The 17,639-nt window shown below is 39.0% G+C and overlaps 1 protein-coding gene across 4 annotated transcripts in view; it reads left to right on the forward strand.

Moving 5' to 3' along the window:
* The first annotated feature begins 362 nt into the window (after positions 1-362).
* fam149b1 (family with sequence similarity 149 member B1) overlaps positions 363-17,639 on the forward strand; it is a 44,149-nt gene continuing 26,872 nt past the window's right edge. For 3 of the 4 annotated variants that reach the window (XR_005635566.1, XM_039769033.1, XM_039769046.1), the window contains exons 1-6: positions 363-824; positions 5,132-5,245; positions 5,535-5,673; positions 6,311-6,453; positions 8,982-9,101; positions 15,050-15,214. Coding sequence is in view for 3 of the 4 variants with exons in the window: in XM_039769033.1 (XP_039624967.1) it covers positions 778-824; positions 5,132-5,245; positions 5,535-5,673; positions 6,311-6,453; positions 8,982-9,101; positions 15,050-15,214 (728 nt within the window). In the remaining variant the exon portion in view is untranslated. Of the gene's footprint in view, positions 825-5,131; positions 5,246-5,409; positions 5,674-6,310; positions 6,454-8,981; positions 9,102-15,049; positions 15,215-17,639 lie in introns of those variants that run through there. The other variant, XM_039769053.1, reaches the window with a different exon arrangement.

The raw sequence follows: 17,639 nt of genomic DNA on the forward strand, positions 1-17,639 counted from the left end.
ATGCTATAACAGGTCCAAACTTCTTGTAATGACCTCTTAGAACACGAATTGACAACCCATTACAGATATTGAGTCACAAGCTAATCAGCTCATCTTTATGAACGATAGTGTCAAGAAATCCTACTTTTTTCAAGAAATCTTGCTCGCCTGCCTCCGCTGTCTACTGTATTTCCCACTGCACTAATCTCAAACCTGACTACATTTCCTAGCATGCATCGAGGCGAAACGCGGTGCATTTTTAATGTTGTAGTTCTTTTGTGATTATTTCTTTCAGTTGCAAGACTGGACTTGGTCTCCAAAAACTTCACATCCCAAGTTAACCTGCGGGGTGAAGTAGAGTTCATGTATCCATGACGCCTGGTTGTTGTTATGGTGCTAACCCTGAAATGAGCAAAACAACTGTACAGTATTCTGAATCGCTATTTACCTTGCTTACAATGCAAGGTTATTATTCTTTCAAGAAAGTAATATATTAAAAACGTAAAAGTTCACGTTTTATTTATGAATGCTTATTCGTTTCTATATTGTTATCTGTGCTCATTTTTTTTCCACGCGAATTTACGACTTTAAAAGTAGGCCCGGGATAAGCCTTGGAGTGGATTGAAGTGTGTGACGGAGGTAGATAGGATGTTCATTCCTCGGCAAAAAAAAATCAAAGGGGCCGAGGTTCAGCGGAGAGTCAACAAAAAAAGGACAGTCGAGGACAATATAAAATAAATGAACAAATGAGTAAAATATATGTAATAAGACAAAACGACGGAAGCGGAGAAGAAAAGAATGATCTCCAGGTACAACCGAAAGCCCATCTCCCACAGCCTCGAGATGTAAGTACTTTATTTAAAAATAAAGATGCAAACGTGCAGTCATAGTACCTACTTATCAATTTCACTTCATTTTTGCAATTTTTGGCACCTCACTGGAAAACAAACATGCAAACATTTTATAACAATTCAGTGTTCTTTTGCAAGAATTAAAATGTTTTACTTGGTTGAAAACATTCCTTGTTGTGCTCCCTTCTTCAGCTTTTAATACATCATCCAGTGTTTTCACGTCCCAGTTTAGCATAATGGTCACATCAATGATTCTGTGATGTCCTATTATATTTTTGTTGTCTTTGGCTTTTCATATTGCAATATCACATATTCCAACTCTTCTGTTGTTTGTACTGTATCTACTTGTATGTTGTATACAGTTTTAGAAAGATACTTTTTTTTCTGATTATGTTGCAGTAAAAAGCGTGGCACTGTATTTCACTTTGCTGTCTGGTTAGCTGAATTTGGTCAGAAAGCAATGTTCTTCATCTTTGATAAACAGTCATCAGCTAAACCGTCAGACTTAATAATTATTTGAGTTCAAATTTGCACATGATGAGAAAAAGTCTTGAATTAGCGTAAGCCACCCTATTTCATTTTGTTCATAAGAAACAAAAGTAATTTACTTCATGTAGTGGAAGTACATAATAAGTAAGAATAATTGCATCAAACTTTTTAAATATTAAAATGTGTGCTTCAGTTTAAATGTTTAAAGTATAAACACTAATATGGGTCCATAGAGGGTTAGATCCCTAATAAAAGTTAAAAAATCAAAAATATCATAATATTTGTAACTGCTGACCTTGAAATAATCCAAAATGATACCATACATGATTTTTTTTTTTTTTTTTGGAAATGTGTAATTTTTAACCTTTTGGGAGTGGCTCTTAGAAGACATGGACCACTGGTAAAGAAACAGATATCAAAAATATTATTACATTCATTATCAGCAACCTCAAAATGCCATGAAATAACATTCCACATGCCTATATTACCAATCCCAATTTTTTTGAAGTTTTGTGAAAAGGACTAACTTTTCCCCCTCATGTCTGATTAGAAGATGAATGCCAAGGATCACCTGAGGCGTCACGCACAACTTCAAATCCTTCTGATCATTTTTGCTGAAAACTGTGTATCATAATGATGTAATTTCCTACTCCGAATGATGTTCCAAAAAGTGCCTAAAAATGAGGGTTTTTTCAAATCTGGAGGGACAAAAAGCTTGATACCTTGCATAACTAGACATCAAGACGAGTTGAACAGTATATCATTTTCAGGAGCTTTCTTGTATGGTTAGTCAGGAGGAGCCAGACAGACAAAAACTGAAGTGATTTCAAACTATTCATAAGTTATTCTTAACAAAAACAAAATTAAACAAAATAATTCACTTGTCACTTATAGTGTCTGAAACAGTGAATTTCATAATCGTTATTTATTTTGTATTTTATATGCATTAATCATGTTAAGTAGAATTCTGTATTTTAGGTTCTTATTTTTGTAAATAAACAGGATGGTTGAGAACAGATTTGCTCTCTTAATTCTAATTGTTTTTCTCTTCATCATAAACCACAGAGATCAGTCATATGGTCCGTTGACAAAAGAAAATCATCTCAAAGCTAATTTTATTTATGCCATGTTATTTAAAAACATGCCAAATGATGTAAAGAAGCATTAGGGCAGTATTTTGGTAGTGGCCCTACTTAATATAAAGTATGCAAATTATATTTATGTAGTGCATACAGTGTATTCAGACCCCTTCACTTTCTGCAAACTTCACTGCCTTATAGATTTAATTTTAAAAGGACCCTTTTGAAAGTTTTGTCCATCAATCTACATTTCATGACCTGAAATGACAAAGTGAAAATATGTTTTCAGAAAGCTTTCAAATTTATTAAAAATAAAATTCTGAAATATGTCACTCACATAAGTGTTCCGACCCTTTCCTTTGGCACCCCAAAGTGTGTTCAGGTGCATCCTGCTGGCTTCAATTATGTTTAGAACTTGATTGGAGTCCATGTATTTGGTAAACTGAATTGACTGGGCATAGTTCTTAAAGGTGCATATGTGTGTATGTTTTGTGTCATTTCACACAACATGTAAGGATCAAAACCAAGCCATGAAATCCAAAGAACTCTCTGTAGACCTCTGTGATAAAATTGTGTTGAGCCATAGAACAGACCAAGGGTATAAACCCTTTCTAAAGTTTTGAGTGTTCCCATGAGCACAGTGGTATCCATACTTGTGAAATAGATGAAGTTTGGAACCACCAGGACTCTTCCTGTCCAGCCAAACTGAGAAACCAAGCCATGGCCAAGGAGGTGACCAAGAACCCAATGGTGACTTTAACAGAGCTTCAGAAGTGCTGTGTTGTGGTGGGTAAACCTGTCGGAAGGCGCAATCCATAAATCAGGCACGTATGAGAGGTTACTTGGAGTTTGCCAAGTGGCATTTAAAGGACTCTGAGAGCATGAGTAAAAAGATTCTCTGGTCTAATGAGACAAACACTGACCTTTTTGGGCAGAACTCCAAGCACTATATCCAGCCTAATGCTATCCTTACGATGAAGCATGGTGGTGGCATCATTATGGCATTGGGGTGCTTCTCAGCAGCAGGGACAGGGAGACTGGTCAGAATTGAGGGAAGGATGAATGTTCCTTGAAGAAAACCTGCTCCTGTATACAAACTTGAACTGTGGAGATGATTCACCTTTCAGCACGATAATGACCCAAAGCATACAGCAAAGCCAAGTAGTGGCTTCAGGACAATTCTCTGACTGTCCTTTAGTGGTCCATTCAAAGCTCTGACTTAAACTCCAATGAACATGGATGGAGAGACATGAATATGGCAATTTACATATGCTTCCCATTAAATCTAACAGAACCTGAGAGGACCTACCAGGAAGAAATGGATAAACTGTTTAAATCCAGGTGTGCAAAGCATGACTTACCCAAGAAAACCCAAAGCTATAGTTACTGCCACAGCGGCTTCTACAAATGTTCTGAATTTAGGGTCTGAATACTAAAATGAATAAGAGGTTTTAAGTTTTTGAGTTTTCAATATATTTGCAAATTTTTCTTAAAACATCTTTTCACTTTGTCATTATGTGTTATTGAGTGTAGATTTATGGATAAAAATGTCAAATTTTCCTTTTAAAATGAAATTGTCCAACACATGTGAAAGTGAAGGAGTCTGAGTACTTTCTGAATCCACTATGGATAAATGTCAACTTGCATAGTACATCAATTTCCCATTTATACTGTTATTCTTCACTAGTGTTATTTTGCATGATTACGTTTGTGATGTTTAGTCAGATTTTTATCCTTTAACTGTGTTAAAATCATAATATAATTAAGTGGAAGAACACCAAGATCAAAAGTAAAACCTATGTCAGACTGTCTCTAGTATTTACAATATTTGATTGTTCCATTAGTTGTACAGGACAAATAATTGTACTGTGGCTAAATTTTCAACTCATAGAGCTCAATAGATTTGCTCTTTTTAGGCATCACATAAAATGATGGTATGATGTCTAACTGTGTGTTTACATCTGTCCATCCATCCATCCATCCACCTATCTGTCAACCCACCCTGTAATTATGTTTGACATGCATAGCTTGTCAATGGATCAATTATAATGAAAATTTTAAATCTTATTACAACCAGGAGATGAGATTAACCTATGAATTTCAATAAAACTGGTTAATGGCAACTTCTACTTTACATTGTATAACTTTTTTTTTTTCTTAAAAGAAAGTGGCCTTGAAAGTTTCTGATTTGAAAAAAAAAATCTGCAAATAAAGGGTCTACAAATTTCATTCAAAGCATTTTTCTCAGTTTCTAACTCTTTTCAGCCTCCTGTTATTTTACATTTATAGCAAGGGCGCTCATGTTTGGTTCTGCTGGTGTTTGTTTCAACACAATCCTTGCTGATAACAGAGCTTATTGAAAATGTGCATGCATTTTGTTTGCTTTGAGAAAGTTTATCTTTTGTGTGCTTGCCCTATTGTGATAAGATAACTTCGGGACAGACTTTTTCCAGTTCAGAGGGATCTAGTGAAGGTAACTCTTTGCCAAGAGTGTTCTAGGAACAGACCACATGATGCTGGTGGGGTTATTTGGCTATCTGTTTTCCACTTGTAAGTTTAGTGTGCTTTCTTTTCAATTTTAAATATAAGGGTTATATAGATAGAGTCCATCCATCCACCTTACTCAAACAAAATACATGGACATCAGCAAAGGTCCAGTTAACAAACTGGATGGCAGTAGTTGCAAGAAAACTGAGGTACTTTATAGGATTATTCTTCTTTCCATTTCTCTAGACGTGGATTATCGAGAAGCAATATTGAACATCACCCATTGCCAGAGAAGGATGATGTATATCTCCCACAAAATTTCCTGCATGATGTCAAGGATGCTGTTTCTGCTTACCAAAGGTTAATAACATTTCAAAATTTATGCTGGCTGTGCATTTATTCAAGACCTAATAGCAGCTGTTCTGTTCATTGTGAGGTTGGCTCAGTTTCTAATTGTATAAGACATGTATTGCTAAAAGGAAAAGGCAGAGGATTTGATAGGCAGTCACTTTCTGTCTTTTCAGATTGCTGAAATTTGGCAGAGTTGTTGGTTGAAGAATCAATGTACAGGAAGGTACATCAATTGTTGAAGCACTTAGGTATTGTACACTTGACTCATTTCATTTTTTTTTTGTCCTTTTGGCCTTAGAGAATCTGAGGACTCCGATGAATCAAGTTGTCGAACGGTTACTGCAGAAGAGTTAGCAAATTCTTGGTCTGCCATTCAGAGCTACACTGGAACTGGAGTTTCCACAGAACGAAGTTCAGTCTTCTCCTGGGGCTATGATGTTCGTTTATTTCCTTTTTAATTTTCTGATAGTTAAAATAAACATATTTTTAGAAGCAAATGTTATGTTTGGCTGTTCTGTATAATTTCATTTTTGAAATCTCAGTGTTGCTGTGTTTGTATTTGGGTTGACTAGCACTAAAGTGTCTTGACATTATAGGGGTGCCATTTTCAGGGTTTCTGTGGTAAGTCAAATGAAAGAAATAAAAACATTTTAGAATGCAAGCCATCCATACAGCAGATTATAGTACTGTCAAACAGGTCAGATTGCAGCATACTACATTAAATAAGTATTTATTTATTTATAGCCAAAAACAAGCAAATGTTTGTACTCCTATTTCTTTATAGTCATCTTAAAGAATATCTTTTGCCTTATATAATTTCTGTTTAACAATGATGCTTGAATAACTTTGTTACATAGTTTTGAAACTGCTGCATGTGTATTGGCCAAATAATATAAGGCACCATGCTGATGGATGCAAAGCTTTGAATTGTAATTGAAGTTCACCGTAAAAGAAGTCCTACCGCATGGAATACTACATTAAGACTCCTCCTTCAGCTGCCTGTTTGTATTAGACGTAAGGCTGTCATGGTTGTACCCAGTGTTTGAACAATAGTAACCCTGTTTTGTCCTTCAGGAATTTGATAAAGCAGCATCAAGGCAGGTGCAGCAAATGTTTGAGGAAATTGATGAACTTCTATATGAGTGTAAACCATGTGGACAAATGCAGAGTCTTGAAGACGAATGCGAACAGTGGAAATCACGTTTCCCGCACCTCAGGTAATAACTTTGACCCTGTTTAGAAGGAGTAAGTATTTACTTTCATAAGTAATAAGGAAATTGTTATATTTTTAATACTTTTCCATAGGTAAGTAATGAATTTTGCTTAAAACAAAGACAAAAAAGATTTAGCAAACAGGATTTATTTACACAGCATATTTCATGATGAATGAAATATTTTAACAAACAACTGAAATCCTTCTCAAAAACACATGAATTAGAAAAAAAGAAAGAAGAAAAACTGTGACTTGGCTAATGATAAAATAGCTGTTTCAGTGAAGAATTATAAAGGCATATTGCTTTTGGTATAAAGTTTCTTGACACACTTCTGCTGAATAATTTATTTGTTGAAAGTACTCCATTTTAGTGAGAGGATATGCAGCATTGTTCATAATGACCATCAGCTCGGTCTTCAATCTCTCCTCTGTTTCTTCCTCTATCACATCAAGATTGCGCCTCATAACTGAGTCTACTTTTTATTTAGGTTTCTGTTTCGGTGGTTCTCTCTTGAAGTGATGCTGCTGGTTCAGCACACCACAGTGCAGAAAATCACACTGGCTAACACAGAGTTGTGGAACATGTACATGATGTCACAACCCACATTAAAGATGTAAATCACACAGACCTCCGCTTCTCAAATAAAAGGAAATTGAAAGGGGTGAGGTCCACCAGTAGAATGATAAATTCTAAATGATAATGAATTGTAAACACATAGGTGCCCTGTCCTGTGGGATTATCAATAACGGCTCCAATGGATGCCAAATATAAAGAGATATTGATACTGTGTATGTGTTCCTCCTGTCCTCAAATTAAAGGGGTTGTAAAATGTATTCACTGGCGATGTAATGTGGAAGGCCAAAGCTAAAATAATGTTTTATTAAAAAATAGAAAAGGGAGTGGAAAACAGTAAGATAAAGCAATGTAAGAATATGATGAAACGTTAAGACTGAAGTACTGTGCCTTTTAATGGCATTAGTCTTGTGTAAATGTGGTGAGGAAGTACTGTTTAAGTTCTGGAAGCTGTATGACATCTTTCTGTGCCCATAGTTTTTCTTCTTCTTCAGCTTGCCTTGTATTTATAAAGGCTTGGATGTAAAGGCTGTTTGTGTTAATGAAATCCTATGCTTTTGTAAGCAAATGAAGAAAAATGTCTGTATTTTCACGATAAGAAAGTGTTTGTTTAAGAACTTCATCTGAACAAGTATGTGCATGATAAGTTAATGAACCTGTCAGGCGTCTGTGTGTAGTGTTTGATTTTTTTTCTACTTCAGTTCCTCTGAAAAGGTATGCACCCTGTCCTGGGAGATTATCGATACAGGCTCCCATGGATGCAAAACACTTGGAGTTGTTGATATTGCATATGTATTCTGTTGCAGTGTGCTTCACATAGCTGAGCATAACCGTGTCGCCATGCCTTTTACCGTATCCTGGGTGATTATCAATAGACTCTCAGTTATTTATCCTTGTACTTGCAGTAGAATTTGAGGCAGATCTTTCGATTTGGTATGTGTGGCAGTGTCTTGCTGTCTCATCATGGCTAATGTTGAGCTAAGGGCATATATCATGTTGTTTTTCATGGTCAAGGATTACGTATGACTTTGTTTTGCAAGATGAATACTCATTTGCACAGTTAGTTATCAGTGTTTGTGGAAAGTGTTTCACTGCGGCAGATGCGGGTATGGTTCCTTTTCTTGGCCTGACAATTCATATCACTGTTTTGTGTTAAAATTTGCATGTTGTTTTGAGCTGTGTTGCCTTGTTTTTCTCAAAGGAGCTGGTGCAATGTGTTTCACACAGTTAAATTTGCCCATGCCACTGTGCCTGTCTTTTAGATGTTGTTGGGTTTTCTGTTCTTGTCAGCAATGGCATATGCCCATGCCTTTATTCTGTTTGTGCCAGGCAAGCAGTGTCCTCACTTGGCATTAGTCTTCATCTCATCTATATCATGTGCAGCTGTTGATTTTCTGTTAGCCAGTGTTTGCTGCCATGTCTGCTGGTCTTGAGAAGGAGTTGAAGCTAAATTATTGGTTTCACTGTGGGCCGGATGTGCAAATGATCACATTGTATGTGTCACATCATAATTTGTTGATTGAAGCCAAGGTCAAGCTTCATAGGCCATGGAAGCGTGAGTTTTTGCAGACAGACACACCTTAGCATTTATATATCTATAGATGAAAAGGTATTAAGCTGTACCCTTGTTGCTCCTAGTCCAAAATGTTGGCACTCAGCTACAGTACCACATGATTTTCTTGTTCATGTTGGTCATTATTTGTGTTCACAAAAATATATATATTTATGAAAAATGTTTTTTAAATGTGTACTTGGATTAAAATTATGATTTTTATATATCAAGGGAGCACATACTTTTACATTTAATCAGCCTTTCTGTAACCTAAACTGAAATTTTAGGTAGTTTTAAGTCATGCATAATATGATCCTCCTCAGTCACTGAAGGCCATAAATATTTCTTCTCTTTTTGAAAGTTATTTAGAAGATTAATCTGATGTTACTGTTTTTTGTTTACTTAGAATACTGGGTACGCAGATGGTGACGCCAACTGATGAGGGTTACAAGTGGTATTCATCGACAGGGAGTTGTGATTCTGTTTCAAGTACAGCAAGCAATAGCAGAGAGAAATCTTCCAATGAGTAAGCATTTTTAGGCAATTTGTTTAATTTCTGCTACATTGTCTAATGATTTCTTTTTTTTTCTGTAGATGAACAAATACCTATTGTACTTATTCTCTGCTAATATATATATCTTGGCTGTGTGCTTAGGGTCGTTGTCCTGCAGAAAGATGAACCGTCGCCCCAGTCTGAGGTCAAGAGCACTCTGGAGCAGGTTTTCATCCAGGATGCCTCTGTACATTGCTGCAGTCATCTTTCCCTTTATCTTGACTAGTCTCTCAGTTCCTGCCGCTGAAAAACATCCCCACAGCATGATGCTGCCACCACCATGCTTCACTGTAGGGTTGGTATTGGCCTGGTGATGAGCGGTGCCTGGTTTCCTCCAAATGTGACGCCTAGCATTCACACCAAAGAGTTCAATCTTTGTCTCATCAGACCAGAGAATTTTATTTCTCATGGTCTGAGAGTCCTTTAGGTGCCTTTTGGCAAACTCCAGGTGGGCTGCCATGTGCCTTTTACTAAGGAGTGGCTTCCGTCTGTCCACTCTACCATACAGGCCTGATTGGTGGATTGCTGCAGAGATGGTTGTCCTTCTGGAAGGTTCTCCTCTCTCCACAGAGGACCTCTGGAGCTCTGACAGAGTGACCATTGGGTTCTTGGTCACCTCCCTGACTAAGAACAGTTTCCGGCGGCGCCACAAGCAGGCAGCGGCTAAGAGCGCTCTGGGGAATTCAGTGTTTTTATACTGATTCTCGTCCGTTTTGTGTACCTTTTGTTTTGTTTGTAAACAAGTAAGATGCGTATCACTTACGACAGAAATATCTTGCTTGAAATCGGAAGGAAATCCACAATTCCTCCGCCGAATCTGCCGTTAGAGATGTTACGGAGCCTGGGCGAGACAACAAAGCGCAGCTGGCCGAAGTGTAAGCGCTGTTCCCGGAAACAGAAGCGGGGCAAGCGTGCAGGCTTTAGCACGAGGCTAAAAGCTAACCCGGCCCGACCGGCACTTCCATCTGTCCTGCTCTCCAACGTCCGCTCACTAGACAACAAAATGGACTTTCTGTGGCTCCAGCAATCAACCCAGCGTGAGATAAAGAACTGTTGCGTTTTTATCTTCACGGAAACGTGGCTGAACGCGGACATCGCGGACTCAGCTATCCAGCTCAACGGGCTAGCATGCTATCGGGCCGACAGAGAAGCCTCTTTGTCCGGTAAGAGCCGCGGAGGCGGTTTGTGCATCTACATCAACAGTCTCTGGTGCACGAACTCTGCTGAAGTGAGTCGCCACTGCTCGCCACAGATAGAGTTTCTAGCCGTAAAGAGCCGCCCGTTCTACCTGCCGAGAGAATTGTCCGTGGTGCTACTCGTAGCTGTTTACCTGCCGCCTAGCGCTAATGCTAACCTAGCATTAGCCGAACTGTACGAGGAAATCAACAAGCTCCAGACCGCACACCCGGACGGCTTTTTCATCATTGCCGGCGACTTCAACCACGCAAACCTGAAGGCAGTTCTCCCCAAATTCCATCAACATATGGACTTTGCTACGAGGGGGGAGAACTGCCTGGACAAAGTTTACACCAACGTGCGTGGTGCCTACAAAGCAGCACTGCGCCCACACATCGGCTCTTCCGACCACGCTACAGTGATGCTGCGACCCGCATAAACGACGCTGCTGAAACGCACGAGACCTGCCAGGAAAACCATCCGAGTCTGGCCCAGTGGAGCGGCCTCAGCACTCCAGGACTGTTTTGAATGTACGGACTGGAATGTTTTTAGAGAGGCGGCGACGTATGACAGCTGTGTTAACCTGGACGAGTTTGCAGAATCTGTGACTTGCTACATCACCAAGTGCACAGAGGATGTTACCGTCCTGAAGAACATCACCACTAGAGCCAACGAGAAACCCTGGTTCACAGCACAGGTGCGCGCGCTGCTGAGAGAGAGAGATGCTGCGTTCCGGTCCGGGAGTACAGCTGCCCTCAGAACAGCCAAGGCAAACCTCTCTCGCTCTATCCGCCAAGCAAAGCGAGCATATGGCAAAAAGATCCAGCACCACTTCAAAGACGCAAATGACTCCCGCAGTCTATGGCAGGGCATCCAGGCTGTCACCCAGTACAAGCCAGCATCAAGCAGCTGTGAGGAGATGCCACACTCCCTGAGGAACTGAACAAGTTCTACGCACGGTTTGACGCACTGAACAACATGCCGCCGACGAAAGCGACACCTCTCATCACCGACCAGACCATCTCTCTGCCTGCAGCTGACGTGAGAAGAACTTTCTCCAAGATCAACCCACGTAAAGCTGCCGTTCCGGACAACATTCCAGGTCGAGTGCTGAGAGACTGCGCTGATCAGCTCGCCGAGGTGTTCACAGACATCTTTAACACTTCGCTGAGCCAGATGATCGTCCCGACGTGCTTCAAGTTCACCACCATCATCCCAGTGCCAAAGAAATCTTCAGTTTCCTGCCTGAATGACTACCGGCCCATCGCACTGACCCCCATCACCATGAAGTGCCTTGAGAGGCTTGTCATGGCACGAGTGAAGAGCAACCTCCCCCACTCACTGGACCCTATGCAGTTCGCCTATCGCACAAACAGGTCAACTGAGGACGCTATATCCACTGCACTTCACCTTTCTCTCTCTCACTTGGACAATAAAGACTCTTATGTTAGATTGCTGTTCATAGACTTCAGTTCAGCGTTCAACACCATCATTCCCCATAGACTGTGTGTGAAACTGATTAAGTTGGGACTAAGCACCTCACTCTGCAATTGGATACTTGATTTCCTGTCAGGGAGACCTCAGTCCGTCCGAATCGGTGACACTGTTTCCAGCACCATCAGGCTGAGTACAGGATCTTCTCAGGGCTGCGTTCTCAGCCCACTTTTGTTTACACTCCTGACTCACGACTGCACTGCCCTGCACAGCTCAAACCACATCATCAAATTCGCCGACGACACGACCGTGGTGGGGCTCATCAGCAACAACGATGAGTCTGCGTACATAGATGAGGTGAAGCAGCTGGCTGCCTGGTGCAGTGACAACAACCTGTCGCTGAATGTGGACAAAACTAAAGAAATGGTCATCGACTTCAGGAAAGCTCGCTCCACCCACACACCACTTAGCATCCACGGTTCCACGGTTGAGACTGTAAAAAACACCAAGTTCCTGGGAGTTCACATCTCAGACGATCTCACCTGGACCACCAACACCACCTCCATCACCAAAAAGGCCCAGCAGCGTCTACACTTCCTGAGACGACTGAAGCGAGCCAACCTGCCCCCTCCCACCCTCACCATGTTCTACAGGGGCACCATAGAGAGTGTCCTAACCAGCTGCATCTCCACCTGGTTCGGAAACAGTACTGTTGCTAATATCAGGCGGCTTGAAAGGATCATCAAAGCAGCTGGAAACATCATCGGAACGTCTCTTCCGCCACTGCAGGACATCTTCCACAGACGCTGCATCAAAAGGGCCTCCTGCATCGTGCTCGACCCCTCTCATCCTTCACACGGACTTTTCACGCTCCTTCCTTCTGGCAGACGCTTCCGCAGCATCAGGTCTCGGTCTTCCAAGATGCGTGATAGCTTCTTCCCACAAGCCATAAGACTCTTGAACTCACTCCCAGCCATCACACTTCCCCCCACACACACACCTGGACTGTGAAAGAACTATGTTGCATAACTGCACTTTATACGCATCATGTCACTTGATGCACAATATCTCCTGTAGTATGACGGCACTGCTGCCAACACCCACTGGACTAAGATTATACGCTACCGTATAAATGCTTGCACATGTTTATGTGAACATTGTACACATAAATAACCTGTAAATAGTATTATATAGTACCTGTATATAGAAACCTGTTACATTATAACCTTCTACCTCCTGCACATCCAATGCATAATGTCAGTTTGCACCTGTTTTTGCATATTTGCACTCATGTTGAACTTGGTACTTAAAAATAACCAGGGTACAGTTTCTGTCATAATGTAACATATTGTCAATCTCAACTGTTTAAGAATACGGCATTCTGACTTGATTTCTACCTCTTCGTCTTTTTCTAGTTCTAACTTTATTTAAAACTCTGTCTAGTTTAAATGCATATTGCACATTCTCTAGTTTAAAATGTGTCACTTATTTATTGTCTATTTCATATGCCTATTTATTCTATATTCTCTGTTATGCTGTTCTATGTTTGTCTGCACTGAAAAACCTGGAGCCACGTCGTCTCGTCTCTCTATGTACCTGTACAGTGTATAGCAGAGATGACAATAAAGTTGACTTTGACTAAGGCCCTTCTCCCCCGATCACTCAGTTTATATGGCCGGCCAGCTCTAGGAAGAGTCCTGGTGGTTTCGAACTTCTTCCACTTAAGGATGATGGAGGCCACTGTGCTCATTGGGAACTTCAAAGCAGCAGAATTTTTTCTGTAACCTTCCCCAGATTTGTGCCTCATGACAATCCTGTCTCGGAGGTCTATGGACAATTCCTTTGACTTCATGCTTGGTTTGTGCTCTGACATGAACTGTCAACTGTGGGACCTTATATAGACTGGTGTGTGCCTTTCCAAATCATGTCCAATCAACTGAATTTACCACAGGTGGACTCCAATTAAGCTGCAGAAACATCTCAAGGATGATCAGGGGAAACAGGATGCACCTGAGCTCAATTTTGAGCTTCATGGCAAAGGCTGTGAATACTTATGTACATGTGCTTTCTCAATTTTTTTATTTTTAATAAATTTGCAAAAATCTCAAACTTTTTTCATGCTGTCATTATGGACTGTTGTGTGTAGAATTCTGAGGAAAAAAATGAATTTAATCCATTTTGGAATAAGGCTGTAACATAAAATGTGGAAAAAGTGATGTGCTGTGAATACTTTCCGGATGCACTGTGTGTGTGTGTGTACATATATATATATATATATATATATATATATATATATATATATATATATATATATATATATACAACAAATGGCAAAGAAAGGGAAAATAGAAAAGACAAGAAAAAATGTATTTACCCAAAAAGGCAACCCAAAACTAACAAGTCCAAATTGTAATCCATATATCAGTGTCCACAAAAATAAAATTACAAAAAAACAGAAGAATTCCAAGCAGTACTTAAAAGAATGAACTGCAATCTCCATGTTCAATGAAACTCTGCTGAGACCATTTCTTTCACCTGAGTAGCCACACCATGAACCTAAAACTTGTATTCGTCTTGAATCATAAATGGATCAGTGTTTATTAAATAGATGTGTATATTTTTTTGTTTATTTGTTACTCTGACTCAGAACCTAGATGATTTTTTGGTTTAAGATTTTTTTTTTTCAATTACAGGTAGGAATACTAATAGAGACATTATTTGTACTTTGAGAAAACAATCACAATCAAGGGATTTCTACATTTTTTAGCAAATCAAGACTTTGAAATTGGTGCTCAGTGTACCAATACAAGACTATGTAGTTATGTCCTTTGCATGATAACACATGCTAAAGTAACCAATGGCCACAACATTGTCATTGCTTCATTGAAAGTTTTTCAATTAACATGGCTTCTATATTTGAAGTAGATCCTAAATGTCACAGGTAATTTAAGGATCATTTGCCAGAAAAGATGGTGGACATACACTTAACCCATCAAGTTCCTTGTGCTAGTGGAAAAGCAATGTGATGGGATATTTTTACCTAATGTGATTCATTAGGTAAAAGTATTCCAGAGAAAAAAGTTTTGCCTTTAAATAATATTAAAAGTACATTTAAAAAGCTTCCCTAGTCATCCCAAATTGAGTATGATACTATAAATAAATTTAAAAAGCTTCCCTAGTCATCCCAAATTGAGTATGATAATAAGTTGGTATATCTGATGGCTGCAGTTTTATACACTATTTATTGAGGAACCACTTTCTTGACCAACTCTGCATAATGGTCAATCTTGCTTTTGTCTTGATTTTCCCAGGCTCAGTGTTCTTGGAAGGAAGGTCTCATTCTCAGTGTCCAGGCCAAATACAGATAACACATTATCTGGGAATGATGGGAACATTGTGAATCCGAATGAGGAGACTGGAGTGATTGAGGCCGAAGGATTGGTAGAGGAGTACTTAGCTTTTGATTGTAGGGACATGTAAGTACTAATTAAATGTCATCAGTGGATTAAATGGGCCTGTGTCATTCATCTGTGAAAAAATATTACCCTTTTCACAAATATGTAAAATATTAATTTTCCATTTTAGCATATTTCCCTCAGCTCGCTCTAATTAGCCACAGACTGAACAAAATGTGGTAGAAACATGTTGAAAATCAAGGAAATGTATTGATGAAACCATTCAGGTTATAGCTGCATATTTTGATTGTATGTGTTACAGGCTAAACCCGATTTTAGGACAAACTACTTTAGACTAAGCTATACCAGTTTGTCCAAAGCAATATACATGAATCAGTTTGGCCTGAGAAAGTGAGATTGCAGGCAAAACTAGTTTTGAGTAGGACAAATCAGTTTGTCCTGGGAGCTCTACATTGATTTTGGGATATTCTGGTTCAAACTAGGTTAATCCTATCCACTTTGGCAAACTGGTTTGGCCTAGTCTAAAGTAGTTTGTCCTAAAATCATGTTTGGCCTGTATATACACTGTTTCTGAAACAGTATAAATAAAAGATGCCAGTCATGTTATTTTGCAGCACTTTTCCTTTATATTGGTTCCATGCATTTTAGTATTCATTTTATTTATCAAATTAGAATGAGTTACACACCAGTAAACAAACATTCAATGAATGATAATACAGTGGTACCTCTGGTCACAACCGTAATTTGTTTCAAAACTCTGGACGCGACCCGAACGTAATTTCCCCATAAGATTGTATGTAAATACAAGTAAACTGTTCCAGCCCATATGGAATGTATGTAAATATTTTTTTAAGCACAAAAATAGTTAATTATACCAAAGAATGCACAGTGTAATAGTAAACTAAATGTAAAAACATTGAATAACACTGAGAAAACCTTGAACAACAGAGAAAACTAACATTGCAAGAGTTTGCACTACACCCTTACGAACCGCTCACTGTAAACACTTTTTTTTATGAGTTTTAAGCACAGGGAAAAATTCTTAATTTTATACAAAAACTAACCTTGCATGAGTCGAGTTCTGTAGTAAAGGAAGTGAGGAGGAAGCTGGGTGGAGAGGAGGTTAAAGTTTTGAGGGAGAGTCCGGCTCCGCAAAGGAAGATTTCGATTTAGAAATCAATAGATCTGTAGTCGATTTCGACTTCTTGTACTCGGTGGCAAGATCGGTAACATGAACGCCACGCTCATACTTTTCAATGATTTCTTTCTTTAATTGGATTTCAATTTTCTTTGAACCTTTCTTCTCACCAACACTGCCACTCTTCACTTGCTTAGAGACCATGGTTAATTTCAAAATTATTGCAAAAGCACACGAAATAGAGCACAAAGAGTTCACAGTGAATGCACGCATGTCTGACCGAGAATGATATACAGGGAGAGACTGAACACGTGCGGAAATCGTTGACGCGTACAAACCGGAAGGGAAACTGGCCGCCAGTGTTTTTGTTTGCCACCAGAGTGTATGGTTGTCAACAGATGCAAAAGTTTGGTGAACTTTTTGATCGTAACCCGATTTGTACGTGTTCAGAAACGTTCGTGACCAGAGGTTCTACTGTACTATACATTTTATTTTCCATTTCAAATCAGTGTCATGACCTATTCTCTTCCTATTTCAGTGTGCGGTGTAAGCAAAGAGCCCAGTGTAATTAGTCCTTTCTGTATGTTTAGATATCAAAAAGACCGTCAAAGTCTTTATCTTAATACAACATTTATTTAATTTTGGTAAGTTATATAAAAACCCTAAACTGTACATCACAGAGAATATTTACACCTCTCTAATTTTAAATAAAAATAAGACATTTTCCCATTAATTCTGGAGGATGTAATATGATTCTTTCAACTGAGTAAAATAAGAAGACAAGCAAGTACAGTTGTGTTGGATAATAGAAGTGATTTTTTTCTTTTACTGAGTGTTGTCCCTCCAGGTGTTGCTCCATATAATGTCACCAGAGAGTAACTATTAATTGTCTCTTAGGATTTGAGTATAGGTTACTCCCTAAACATACAGGTATGGCTCAGCGAAGCAGGTGTTTGATAATACTGTTCACAATTCAGGTGTCGTCCTGAATCTATTTTGGATTATATTAGTCAAGACATATAATTGCGATGTCTGATATTTTTTACATACATTGATGAAGAGTGTATTCTGCCCATGGCAGATTTTCATTCATTATCTGAGATTCTATTTAAAAGGTACTATATCCCAAATTAGTTAATTTAGGGATGCACTCTGTTGTTAATAAAGTATGTAAATGCTGTGTATATGGTACTGTATATAGATATAGATAGTATAGATTCAGCCATGAATATTGCTAAAGATTAAGGAAGACAGGAAGGTTTCATTTACAAAAACTGCTAATTTGCAATAATAAAAGAAGTGTGCCACAATAGTATTACTGAATATTTCAGGTGCATTTCATCAGAG

Source organism: Polypterus senegalus, chromosome 1 (assembly GCF_016835505.1).
Source record: "Polypterus senegalus isolate Bchr_013 chromosome 1, ASM1683550v1, whole genome shotgun sequence".
Taxonomy (NCBI): Eukaryota; Metazoa; Chordata; class Cladistia; order Polypteriformes; family Polypteridae; genus Polypterus; species Polypterus senegalus.